Here is a 14,264-nt window from a genome sequence, read left to right as displayed (position 1 = left end):
TAGCTTCTGGGACAGAATATCAGTTAAAAAATATGTGATTTAATGTTTTGTGGGGTTAGGGTGATGGGGTTAGGGTGATGGGGTTTAATTTTTTCTTTTTATGACTAGGGTTACCAGTGTATATGTGATCCTGGATGGGAAGGAGAGTTCTGTCAACTTCAGATGGACGAGTGCGCATCACAGCCCTGCAAAAATAATGGCACATGCGTGGACCTTCACAACAGCTACAGGTAAAGGTGGCAGGAGACTGGTGGATAAACCGAGTCACCAGTGACCTCCTAGACCTCAGCTGCCACTCTGGGACTGTGGCAAAGCGTAATTCATGTTTCAATATTCACCTTCACAAACAGTGGTTATAATGAATTACGGATGGCAGGTAAAACAAATGAATCAAACACTGACTTGCAGCCGGCCCTCTCTGTTATACCTAATGTACCTGCACACCAAGAGGAAGCAAGGACGGTGAAGAGCAAGGGAGGGGGATTAGGGTGAACGCGGGCGCATGGTGCATGGCACATGGGAGAACGCAGGACCAAGACCATACTGTGAGATCAGTGCCACCATGTGGAGTGTAGGTTCCCCAAGCGCTCACTGAGACACGTTCGCTTGCATACACTCTTGTTTAATCCCTGCTCAAGGCTTTAAAGCCTCCAGTGTCCTAGATCCAGATGTCTAGAATGTAATGCTTCCCAGTCCAATGGTGCAATTAACCTGTTAATCCCCTCAACAGTTAATAAATCCACTCATGAGAAGGAGGCATTTTACAATTGCTCATCTTAGACAGAAAGGTTCTGGTTTTTAAAATGGGGAAAAGTCTTTACCCTGTTGATATTTTAACATTACTCAATTGCTGCTCAGAATATATGGTGGATTGAATGTATGCATACTTTTTAATGGCTGCATGTGGATGTTTTCTCACAGTTTAGGTAAACTTGTCTAGCCGCTAAGATTATGCAGGTAAAGTAATGTTGTCAAACATTACTGTGAGAACTGTGTAATTCCGGTTCTCGTTCTGCAGAACTAGTGTTGAGGGCCAGTGTATTAATGCCCTCTAATTCCACAACTCGTTTTAATGGTCATTTTTGATTGGTCGGTGATAGGGTGAGTGGTCATTATTTCTGTATAATGGCGTGTAATTTCAGCCATTTCAAGCCTAATTATACCCCTCTGCATGAAATCTAGCCAGGTAGATTGTTGCTAAATATGGTCTTCTATTCTATTCTATTTAGCCTCAAAGCTCTTCAGGAGAAAAATACAAGAGTAGTATAGTGCTGTTTTTAAACCACAAACACAAATGCTTGCTTTTGCACTTAAACTTATGTGATGTGGGACCGTCGTCCTGGCCGGGGTACATATCATGTTCTTTGCATGTCCAAAGATGTGCAGTTTAGATTCTTGGTTCCCAGAATGTGTTACTTCAGGAGTTTTTGAGATTATTATTAATATTCACATGTGTACATTTTGTGTAGACCTCAGTGTAGTACAATTAATATCCTTTCATGCTGTGTGTTTAACTGCAGTATTGACTGTGGATGACATCAGTATTAAATCACATTTATCTTAATTAGGCCAATTCTACAGTTTTTTTAATGCTGGTCATTTTCAGAAGTGGTACTCTGAGATGAATTAATGCCATGGCATATGTTAGCGTTTTTGTATTCAGAAACATGAAGCATGCAAAGAGATGCAGTAAATAGTGCATGTGCTGTACTGAAACCTTTGTAAACCCATTTCTGACTTCCTGCAAGTGGAAGTTTGCAGAAAAATATTAAATTGATCGACTCAGGAAAACCTCAGGATAACAAAATGGTGTGGAGACATTTTTTTTCTTTTTACATGTATTAGTATCACTATGACAATAAAAACATATTAGAGACCACAAAATTGTTTTTTCTTGCTTTGCTTTAAAAAAAATGACCTTGTCTTCAACATTTACTATATTCGTTTAGGGTGCCTAAAATGTTTGAACAACTCTGTATGTGTCACCTCACTGTGATTGGTTGTCAGGTTGGAGGATCCAGCGATCTGGAAATTAATGGATGAAGTAAAAAATAAATAATATCAAAAATACGATTATTGCCATATGGCCCTATTTTGTTTGTGCTTGTTCTTTTGAGGATTATCAAGAATCTTTTGATGTATGTGACAGTGCAAACTCCCAACAGAACTCGGCAGATACGTATCAAAGATGGAGATGTAGACTGAGACTTTCTTTTTGGCAGAATCTCTGTATCAATAACATAAAATAGATAAATAGAAATTGGTAGCACAACTCTCTTCATTAGGAAATCCAAGAAAATACTTCAGCCATGCTCCACACACCCTCAACGTGCCCTGGTTGAGTTTCAGGTGCACATGTTCTCGCGGCTGGACTGGACCTGACTGTGCGGAGGATGTGAAAGAATGCGCCTCCGCGCCCTGCCTGAACGGGGCTCGGTGTGTGGAGTCCGACGTCCCGGGCGACTTCTCCTGCACCTGCCCTCCTTTCTTCACCGGACCCCGCTGCAGCGCACCCTTTGATCCCTGTGACCGCCAGCATGACCCCTGCCTGCACAACTCCACCTGCCTCACCACAGCTGATGGAACGGCCTCCTGCATCTGCCGAGCCGGTGAGAGAGTTTTCCTGTTTCAGCCACAACTGCAAATAATTACTCACAGGAATGAAAAGTGTGCGATGTGGTGAAAATGAGGGTGTTGTGCTTAATGGAAGTGCTCTCAAAGTCTTTCTCCTCTCGTAAGTGTTGTTTCCTGCTTAATGGAACTCAAATGATGCATATATGAGGCTATTATTTTCATGTGTCTGATGGAAGTGATGATATATTTCTTGGCAATTAAATATCATTATTTGGTGTACAGAAAGATATGAACCCTGTGCAGGTGTGTGGAAATTGGAAAAAAAAATTTGCTTATTTTGGTACTGAGATGCGGTTCCACCACTGAAGTGCATGTCTGTAGCTGTCTGGACTGAGAATGATCAATGGCACGCAGAACTTAAGTCAAAATGACCTGTTGTGGTGCACAGCGTCTCCACTGAATAGTGAGCCTCCCTCTGCAGAGGCGTTTTGTCTGATTCTGATTTCTCTTCGGAGAAATAAATCCTGCTACCTCGGCCATGACACAAGTTCCAACTATTTCATTAAATCATGGCTACAGGTACCCACCGGAGGAGGCAGGACATGTCTGATTAATGGGGAATGTGTGGCACAACAAAGGGCCTCAGCATTCTGTTTCTTTCTCTTTTTCTCCCTTCTCCTACCAGCTGTGATATTTCATGTACTGTGTCTCTTACATGAAGGCAAGATCTTATCAAATTGCCAGTGCAATGGCAGTTTTCCCTGAAAAATAATACTTCCTGTCTTATTCTGCTTCTGAGTTGTCTGCTAATGTGGGACGTTGGGGAGACTGTTAGATTGAATCATACTGCTGGTTTAGGACAGATTTAGGTAATAGATAATTTCCTTACTGTAATGAAAGAAAAATTTAGCAGCTATTAATGGCAGACAAATTTACTCTGAGCAATAGAAATAGTAGAAATAGTAGAAACTGCATAGCATAGCAATCAAGACTGTTGCCATGTAGAGATCTCATTAAAGATGAGTTAATTCTGTTAATTCCACAATCAACATGAATGACGCTAAAAAAATGCAGCAGTGTTGTCTGTTTCCTCAAAAAGATGTTGATTCAAAAATTTTCTTAAAATATTTTGTTGCACTTTTAGTATGTACATACTAGTGGTGGCCTAGCAGGTAAGGAAGCAGACCCGTAACAAGAAGGTTGCCGGATCAGATCCCAAACCACCAAGGTGCCACTGAGCAAAGCAGCGTCCCCACACACTGCTCCCCGGGCACCTGTAATGGTAACCCACTGCTCACTAAAAGCTGAGGACACATTTTGATGTGTCATCGTGTGCTGTGCTGCAGTATTTCATCTTCACTTTCACATATATTTTTTAAAGACTGTCAAAATAAGTACATTTTGCATTTTTACAATTTTATTCAATGGACCCAAAGATTCTGTGAACCATCTGTACATGATATTAAATGTGGTTAATAGTTTTTCATCTGCTTACTCCTGATTTTGTCTGAATTCATGCTAAAACTCCTTCGTTGTCCTCATCCCACAGGAATGATTCAGAAATGAATCACAATGATACATTATTTTTTGCAATATTATTAATATATATACAGGATAAAAGTATATCTTTATTACTATATCAGAATTCCTGGGGAGGGGACAGGTGTCATTGAGTCTGTTGTGAAGCTGTTTGGCACAAGGACTATGGGAATGGGAGCCTGGCTCTGATTGCTGTGTAAGTATTTTTATATATTGTAGCATTGTAATTGTGGGTATAATCAGGGAGGAAATGAAAAGAAATGCGAGAGTTAAAAATAGGGTTCGTTGTCAAGCCGAGTAAGGCTTCCCTCTGTGAGGAATAGGAAATGAACTGCATACATTACGATGAGGTTGTGTGCGTGGGCCTGGATGTCTCCCTGTTCTCTGCCCGCCTGTGCTACCCTGCAATCCCACTGTACGCGGGGTTGTGTGGCAGAAACTCCGCAATCTCGCGTAGCGCCATGCTTGACCCAGCCGTCCCGCAGACGAATGACTTGCTCTGCAGTATGATTGCCGTAACCGAGAGAAAGCATGTGAACCACTCATCACTTTTGTGCCTAATTAAATTGGGATTTGTTGGCTTCTTCCAAAGTGCCAGATTTTACTGCCTGAGGAGCAAGTCACCCTCCCTCATCTTCACCCACACAGCAAACATTATTATGATTAACTGTTTATAAAATCAACAATATTCATTGCAGTCATCTGTATTTATTTAATGTAAAACCATATTACTTTTTAATTAGAGTGATGTGTTGCTTGGAATACATTGCACAGGAAAAAAACATACTCGTTTGAGGTGATATATAAGAGATAAGGTGGGATCAAGGCCACTACACACTGCAGGAAAAAACAAAACCCTTGTCTCTGGCCAGTCTTCTGCACACTCACTATCCTCACTCAGTGTGTGTGTGTGTGTGTGTGTGTGTGTGTGTGTGTGTGTGTGTCTGTGTGTGTGAGATGCCCAGGGACGATCACAGCAGCTCCTGCACCTGATTATGGAGTCCTGATCCATCCTAGCTGAACACATATTAGCTTGATGGACCAGGACTCCATATACAACAGGATACATGGAGCCAAGGCCATGTCAAAAGCAATAAATGTAAATTATATATTATATTTAAACGGAATATATAATTTGACCATAAGGTATGAACAATTATCAGTTGCACCAATTATGGCTTTTTCTTACTGAAAAGCTTGTCAGATTCAGGTGTATTGGTCAAAGTGTCCACCATCACATCACAGTTTGAACATTAAATATCTTGTCTTTGTAGTGTATTCAATTGAATGACAATATGAAACAAATTACTTGAGGTATCGTGTTTACCAATGTATTCACAGCCTTTGCCAAGAAACTGAAAATTGAGCTCAGGTGCCTCCTGTTTCCCCTGATCATCCTTGAGATGTTTCTGTAGCTTAATTGGAGTCCACCTGTTAAAAAAAAACAGTTGATTGGACATGGTTTGGAAATGGACACACCAGTTCATATAAGATCCCACAGGTCATGTCAGAGCACAAACCAAGCATGAAGTCAAAGGAATTGTCTGTAGACTTCTGAGACAGGATTTTCTCAAGGCACAAATCTGGGAAAGGTTACAGAAATATTTCTGCTGCTTTGAATGACCAATGACCACAGTGACCTCTATCATCCATATCATCCTAACAAGTTCAAAACCATCAGGACTCTTACTAGAGCTGTCCGGCCATCTAAACTGAGGGAGGTCTTAGTCAGGGATGTGACCAAGAACTCGATGTTCACTCTATCAGAGCTCCAGAGGTTTCTGTGGACAGAGGAGAACCTTCTAGAAGGACAACAATCCAATCACGCCTGTATGGTAGAGTGGCCAGATGGAAACCACTCCTTAGTAAAAAGGCAAATGGCAGCCTGCCTGGAATTTGCCAAAAGCCATCTGAAGGACTCTCAAACCATGAGAAACAAAATTCTCTGGTTGTTGTGAATGTCAGGCATCATGTTTGGAGGATCCCAGGCACAGCTTATAACCAGGCCAATACCATCCCTACAGTGAAGCATGGTGGTGGCAGCATCATGCTGTGGGGATGTTTTTCAGCTGCAGAAACTGGGAGACTAGTTGGGATAGAGTGAAAGATGACTGCTCCAGATAGCAAACCAAGATATCAAAGGAGTGGCTTCTGGAGAGATCTTAAAATGGCTGTGCAAAGAGGAATGGTTAAAACTGGCCAAGGATAGGTTTAAGCTTGTCACATCATACTCATAAGGACTTAAGGCTATAATGCAAAGGTGCATCAACCTGAGGTCAAGTAAACTTTATTCACATTATTATTTTGGGATGTTGTGTGTAGAGGAAAAAATGCATTCAATACATTCAATGCATTCAATTCCAAATTCAATTTTTGAATAAGGCTGTAACATAACAAAATGTGGAAAAAGTTAAGCACTGTGAATACTTTTTGTATTCTTTTTTTGTTTATTTTTTACACAAGGTTTTAACTTGTTGTGGACCTGTGTCTTAAGTGTGAATCAGTGTGAATCCCAAGCATTGAGGATACACATGGGCTATGGAAGGTTTTTATTTTTCCTAATTCATACACCTCAGAACACTTCTCAGCAGCTGTGGTTGCCATGGTTACAACAGTGTTATCCCTTCCACAGAACCAGTACCCCTGTGTAAGTGGCTCAGACTTTCCGCAAGGCATTTTGTGGAAATTCTTCTTGAAAGGACATCATGCATCTTAGAGTGGCAAGACATCCATAACCTCATTTTGTATTTTTATCAAGGAGGCTAAGTGAGTTGAAAAGGTTATCAGGCACAGTCACACTAGGAGGAATTTCTCAGTGGCAGTGGGCCCAGATCAGTACGAGGGAGGTGGGTACCTTGTAGGCAATGCAAGGCTCCCAGTTCATAAACAACCATGACCACTTGCTGTTGGGAAATTATATATTTTTTTGTCTATGGCAGAATTCTATAAAAACCTTGGAGATGGTCTATCCTTTGGAGAAAAGGTCAGGTGTTTGAGTTGAAAGGTATCCACATATTGTGGCCTAATTTTGTGGAGTGCCTCCAGCCTTGGTTTGGTATCGACTGTGCCTGTTCCTGATGCCCTGATTGTGTGTACCTGATGTTAAGTGTATCAATGTAGCCTTGTCAGTGTCTTATTTTGGAAGGGGATACTTATTTTCGTCTTGTGTTACTATGATTCCTGGTTATTTTCACCTGTATAAAGCTGCCCTGTTTGTGTCACTTTGCCATTGAGTAATTCTTAGGGGATGTTTCTCCTGTCCTGTCTTTGTGAAATTAATCCCGTCTTGTGATGCTGTGCATATCTGTCCACTTTACCTTCGATGTCCGACAACCACGACACCCCTGTTTTTTGTGAGTTGAGTTGTGGCTATTCCTTTAGCACTCATCATAGTACTGAGACAGTGCTGGTTAAAGGGCTTATTGACATGTTTTTGCCCTCTGATCAGGGCTGGATCTCCCTGCAGTATTGACCACGCTATTCTCCTTGACAGGTTAGAGAATGTTGCTGGTATTAAGGGAATAGCCATCTCCAGGTTCAGGTCATATTTGACTGATCGGTATCAGTTTGTAGATATTAAGGGTGATTCCTCCTCAATTAGTAAGTTTTGGTGTTCCACAGGGTTCCATCTTAGGTCCACTACTATTTTCCTCATACCTTTAGATCATGTTATTCAGAAACATGGTATTAACCTTCAGTTTTATGCTGACAACACACAGTTGTATGTATCAGCAAAGCCAAATGAGAGGCAGCAGCTGAACAGAATAGACAATTGTGTAAAGGACATTAGACAGTGGATGCTCACTAACTTTCTTCTTCGAAATCCTGATAAAATAGAAGCTCTCAGATGTCTGACTACATAATAACTCTGGATAGCCTTTCTATCTCACCCAGTACAGAAGTATGGATCTAGTTCTAACTAAAAACAGGAAATACAACCACATCACCTCAGTCCTATGTTCACTGTACTAAGTACCCATCAAATTTAATTGAAAACACATCTGTTCACTTCGGCCTTCTGCTAATGCTGTTTAAAGTCTCAGTTACACAGTGTCAATTATCATATTCAGTTTAAAATACAGTTACACAGATAATGTTAAATTCAGCTCAGTTAGGCTGTCCTAGTTAGGGTACCTATTAGTGTCACTATTACACTAGTGGTCCTCCATAACCAAGTATTCCTGTACCAGTTGTACAATGCCACCGTCTGCCATTGCTTCTGTTTGTTCTCTCTGAGGCACAATGAATCAAGTGCCCAGACGACCTCTACAGTCCAAGGATGAGACCACCAGAGAGAGACAAGTGTGGACATGACCCCAGGCCCTGCCAACCCAAAGCGGACCCATGTCTCTGAGCATCATTGGCAAGGACAATTAGAAACAATGGACTAATTATACTCATGGCTTTTGTTGACCCAGTGTTAACAGTAACACGGCAGATATGCTTATGGAACACTCTTGCTACCCCTGTCCCTCTCTGTGGTTCTCCTTCCAAAGGTTTCTCCCATTTTTCTTTTTGTTTGTTTTGTTTGTTTGATTTAAAGTGATGGTAATACGGTGTGCCAGTTTCCTGTGGCAGTGTGCTCTTTGACCTTTGTAGCATTATACCTTTCAGAGAACCTGCACAGAATATGTCAGATGGTTAAAAAGAAAAAGAGATATATAAAATTGAAAATTGCAGCCATTTTTTCCACCAGCAGGATTAAGCTTACATATCAAAAGCGAAACCATTTCCTGCAATTCCAAGATCTTACCTGAGGGCGCACATGAGTGAGAAATTGCCTGTCATATTTTGCTGAATAGAGCAGGGAGAGAGAGACACAGGGACACATGTGACTATGCTGAGCATGAGATGTTGCTCTAAACGACACTGATGTCTGTGGAAGTGATGTGCCGCCACAATGAAAATTAAAAGAGACAAGTAGGTTTTTCACTCCAGTTTGTTTTCTCTGCTGTCACCCCGTCTTGGTGCAAGTTGCAAGTTGCACCTGCTCTGTAAACTGTAGGTACACAATCCACAGAAAACCTGTATTATTCCTTGAACGCAACCTAGAGGAGAAAGTGATTAAATCACATTTTTGTTTATTTTTAGATGGTTTTAAATGAAAGCTTTCCCCTCCTCAGTTCTTTTTACCCAAGTACCGTGAAAAGCCATTCGTATTACCATTACCCTGAAATGGGATATTCTGCTAGCTTGACTGGAGTCATTTGTACACTTGGAAGAACTGATTCATTTCTTTCTACTATATATGTCAAATCTCTTGCTGTAAATCCATGAATGTGGCTAATGCTGTACATCATAATTGACTTGTAACATCTTCATGTCCAATCTTTATGTATTTTATTTGGTTATAGAATCCTGGGTATTTTCTTTGCTTTGTGTCCAATGGCTTGCAGGTTAGATGAATTGGTTGATTTTTAAATTGACCCGGGTGCATTCAACTTGTGATGAACTTTGAACCCCCAATTCATTCTTTTTGCCACTTCTATATAAAAAATGTGATTTATGGCTGTTGTGTCATGTACGTTTTTTGCCATGGCTCTAGTAAAACTGCCGGAGGTCTCTGGGTAGCTTCTTCTCCCATTGCTCGTACAATCTGCCAGTTCTGAGCAGATTCCATATTTCCTCACTTTTTTAATAAATTAGCTTCTCTCTGTTTCTAAGTATGACCTGGGTCTTGAAAATTTCTCAGATTTTCAAGCAGGGCTTGGGGAAGCTCCAACAGTTGGAAATTTGACTTGCCTAAATGGATTATTTTTTTCTTTTCTGCATACAAAGGTCTTAAAATATCATAATAAATGTAGTGCAAGTGTGTGACAGTAATTCACTTATTTTATCGTCATCGCTTTCTTCTTTGGCCATACTTTTTATGAAAATGTCATGCAGCTTTAATAATTGTAGCTTTTGGTATTGGATTGCATCACAGATAACAAGAAGATATGGCCAAAACATTACATCTTTTTTTAAATGGACAATTCCTTTAGACTCTCTTTCTTTTTAAAAAAATGTCATTCTAGCATGCTCTTGAAAGTTCCGTATGACACCATCATTATTTTACAAACATAGCAACCTGGAAAATGTGTAAAGAGGATTGTTCTGTTGCACTCTTTTTATATGAGCACTTTCCATTGTCAGCTCCATCTGATGTCTAGAAGAAGGGAATATCTGCTCCCACTAACCCAATCTAATTATGGTTCCCACTTCTCACAACACCTTTCTTTGTTCATTTTCCCATCTCAAAATCAGGTGCAGAAAATTGAATTCTGGAATATAAGTAAATTATGTTCACAAGCCTGTCCATGCCACCTTTGGGATATCCGTGTTTGCCAGTTGTGAGTGAGACATTGTCTTTGCACATATAGCTTCTTCTTTTCACCATATTGAAATTGATACATATCAGCCAAGCATTTCCTCATTCAGGCTCCCATGAGTGATGACTTTTGAAGCCATATTCCTAAAGCAAAATTGTATTTAGTTTTATTACAGCTATTTTTTTATAGTAACAGTAACATGTCATCTAGCTGGCTAGTAACAACTGTGTACATGATATTCAAAAAACATTCATTTATATTTGTATTTTGTTGTTTTTTAATCACTCTGACATAAAAGCTCATTTATTATTCTTTACTGAGACCAAGAACTATGTAATCCTTGATCAAAATGTCTATTTATATATGAACACATTCATGTTGCCATTTGGCAGGGCATGTTGTTCTCCTGAAACAGGGTTTAAATGGACTTTGTCCACGAACATTCCAACTTTCAGATAGTGTGATTTAAAAACAGTTTATACTGAAATGCTGACATTATGCCAACAGCCATTAGTATACAGGAATATTTAATCCAGATTCTTCATCACAAAATATATGTGGCAAAAATAGATATAAATGCATATAAATTGATTTCTTTTTTGCATTGTGTGCAAGCTGCTTTTGAATTCCCCCACTTGACTTTGAAATAGTGTTTAAATGTTTCACATATATTTGTGCAACCCTTTAAAATCTTTATGCTCTTGTTTTTTTTACATTCCCCTGTGTAATTATTTGCTCCACACATTTACGGCATATCGTAAACTCTGCAATGCACTTTTTTCATTGTCACTTAGATTAATGAGTGCAGTGATCAAGGCTAATTACCAGAAGGGCTTGTGAAAGTGTTGGATGCATAGATCTTGGTTATTTTTAAAAATGGTTAATAATAGGACTGTGTCTACTTCACCTTGATTCATTTATCTGGCTAGTTAATGAACCATAGGTGTTCTATGATAAATAATGTTGCACCGGCTGGTCTGGTGCAACTCACATTAACCTAAAAAAGCCAAGACATTTGCAGTGATTAAAGTATTAATGGTGTCTTTTGGTTGCTTCTGGTAGCTGGTGTCAGCCAACAGGAAGGATGCAAAACAGTGCGCAAAACTTTTTGGGTACATAATTGTAAGCATACTATAGTGTGGACTGCAGCAATAAATACATTTCCTGTGGATGGGGAAAACTGATTCTCAGCTAGCAGGAAAAACAGAAAAACCATTTGAGCATTATCCGCTGTTATCCGCTAGGCTGAAGGCTGCACCTTATTTATTTACCTTTGCAACAGCATGTCCTGGGGATTCCCCACACTCACTGTGTTGAGACACTGAACAGTCGCAACAGTGATCACATCGCCATGCTGGATGATGGAATGAGTGTCTAGCGCACGCCTTGGGTCTCCTGCTCCATGCTCTGACTAAAAAAAAAAAGACAAGCCTCAAGTCCCTGCCTGGTGCTACCAGATGCATTACAGTTGACATTCGAGAGCGTCCCAGAGGTGTTTAGCCTCCGCTGTGACTGACACGGAAGGGAAGGCTCTATAATCACAAGACACTGAACGTTCCCTCTGGTCCTTTTTTTAAAGTGTTTCTTCTAATACATCCCTTACAAATGGTACATTTAAGGATTTTTTTAATTGCTTCTGGAATTTACAGTCTTTCACCATGGTAACGTTATAGACTTTTTAGGCATGCAAAAAGACTCAGTGGGTCTGATTATCTCTGCGACCAACCTTATAGCACTTAATTTTTTTTACAGTGCTTCAGCATATATTAAAGGATACCTTATATTTTTGTACATTCTTATCTGTAATGTTCATCAGGCCACATTGTTCGACATGATTCAGAACATTTCCCTTTCACATATGATTCTTGCTCACAATGCACAGGAATAGCATAAGATAGCAAAAATATGTGATATTTATCCCCGTAATCAGTTTTCTTAAGAGGTCTGATTACCGTACATAATTTGCACTTGTGTGAGAGTCGCAAAGTCTTTAAAGCAAGCGGAGAACACACTTGAGAGGGGTCCCTGACAGGCTGGAATATTCAGCCCCCCTCCTTCAGGACCCGAGAAGTGCCACGGCTCGTCCATGCTGATCCGATCCTCTCTGCTATCCTTCACCCCCTAATGAACAAGAGCGAAGGAGCTCCTGAACTCCACCTCTTCTCCTTCGCTTAACTTAACAAGATCCCCCCGTGCATCCGTATACCACCAACCCGCAGCCCAATCTGTCTGCTGCACTGAAGTGTTATTGGACTCGTTCGCCCTCTAAGGGGAAACAGGGAGTGTGGAGGGCTGAGGAATGAGATATGCTGCGGGGGTTACTAGTTCATTTAGGATGGCATTCACTGGGGCCTTTGTTATCATTGATCCTAATGCTTTCAGGATGTAGTGGGACCTGCTGATCCATGACCATCTCATCTATCTTTCAGGATTTGAAGGAACCCACTGTGAAATTGACACCAACGAGTGTAGCTCTAGCCCATGCCAAAACCAGGGCTACTGTCTGGATAGAGTGAACCATTACAGGTAATGACAAGGTGCTTTAGTTTTCCCAGAACTACATGTTTCATTTTAAAGGCATTATATTCATGCAAATAATCTCATTTGACGATTACTAGGATTCACTCCTACTGGTATCCACAGTAAGCATCAGCTGATTTAGCACAGGGGGCAGAAAATTGTTCTCCCTGACTCAAAAAAAAAATATGTTTATCTGACTTATTCAGAAAAATTGTAATTATATTATGTCCTTCCAGGGTATACTTGGCCATAGTGTGGCCTCACGCATTCATATCCGGGCTCTTGTTTGTGTTTGTGTATGAGTTTGATGTCCAAAAGCCTGCGCACTAGGTTGACTGGTGTCTAAGTTGGCCATATGTTTGAGTGAGTTCCTGTCCTGTGGCCAGTGTCCCAACATGGGTCATATTATAGTGTATTTTAGTTCCACAGTTGTTACCACCGCAGCTCACGACTCATGGCTTCAACAAGTTGTGGGTGAAAGGCAGTAAGAGAGCACAAACCATGGTTTTACCATGGTGGTAGTAGCCTAGTGGGTAAGACACTCGCCTGTGAACCAGAAGACCCAGGTTCAAATCCCACTTACTACCATTGTGTCCCTGAGCAAGACACTTAACCTTAAGTTGCTCCAGGGGGACTGTCCCTGTAAATACTGATTGTAAGTCGCTCTGGATAAGGGCGTCTGATAAATACTGTAAATGTAAATGTTTTTGCAGGTCTTGGGAGACTCTTCATTTACATCCAATCATCTTAGCTGAAAGGGGTTGTTGCAAGGGTTTATATGGGGAGGGGTTATCAATGAAAACATGTAAAATATTGTCTACAGTCTGCTTATCTAAAGCATTCTGTTACAGTACTGGTAGCAGTGTGATGACACCGAGGGCAGGGCGATGGGCCACTGCAAGGAATACAGACAAAAATACACTCAGACAGCATTTAATCACACACTCTCACTTACAAACAATTCAGAGTCACCAATTCACCTAGTCTAGATGCCAGGGCAGTGGTGACCTAGCGAGTGAAAAAATGGACGCGAAACTACTCCCCGGGCACCTTTCATGGCTGCCCACTGCTCACCAAGGCTGATGGGTTAAATGCAGAGGACACATTTTGTTATGTGTCACCATGTGTTGTGCTGTGTTTCGCAATGACAATCACTTCTCTTTCACTTTTACAACAAAAGAGGCCTTTTTGCACATATATTCTGATATAATATATAAACAATACATTTCCATTATCATTATTATCTTATGGTAATACTATTAATAATAGTAATGATTACTATTTCTATTAAATATTACTAAAGATAGTATCTTTATTCAT

At 40.5% G+C, this 14,264-nt stretch overlaps 1 protein-coding gene across 8 annotated transcripts in view; it reads left to right on the top strand.

The window, feature by feature from the left end:
• The window catches only part of eys (eyes shut homolog), a 170,204-nt gene that overhangs the window by 54,405 nt on the left and 101,535 nt on the right, over positions 1-14,264 (top strand). For all 8 annotated transcript variants that reach the window (XR_003750536.1, XM_028989232.1, XM_028989228.1 and 5 more), the window contains 3 exons: positions 109-230; positions 2,350-2,609; positions 12,854-12,950. Coding sequence is in view for 7 of the 8 variants with exons in the window: in XM_028989232.1 (XP_028845065.1) it covers positions 109-230; positions 2,350-2,609; positions 12,854-12,950 (479 nt within the window). In the remaining variant the exon portion in view is untranslated. The remainder of the gene's footprint in view (positions 1-108; positions 231-2,349; positions 2,610-12,853; positions 12,951-14,264) is intronic.

Source organism: Denticeps clupeoides, chromosome 8 (assembly GCF_900700375.1).
Source record: "Denticeps clupeoides chromosome 8, fDenClu1.1, whole genome shotgun sequence".
Taxonomy (NCBI): domain Eukaryota; kingdom Metazoa; phylum Chordata; class Actinopteri; order Clupeiformes; family Denticipitidae; genus Denticeps; species Denticeps clupeoides.
The sequence above is the reverse complement of the archived record's forward strand: the minus strand, read 5'-3'. Positions and strand labels throughout refer to the sequence as shown.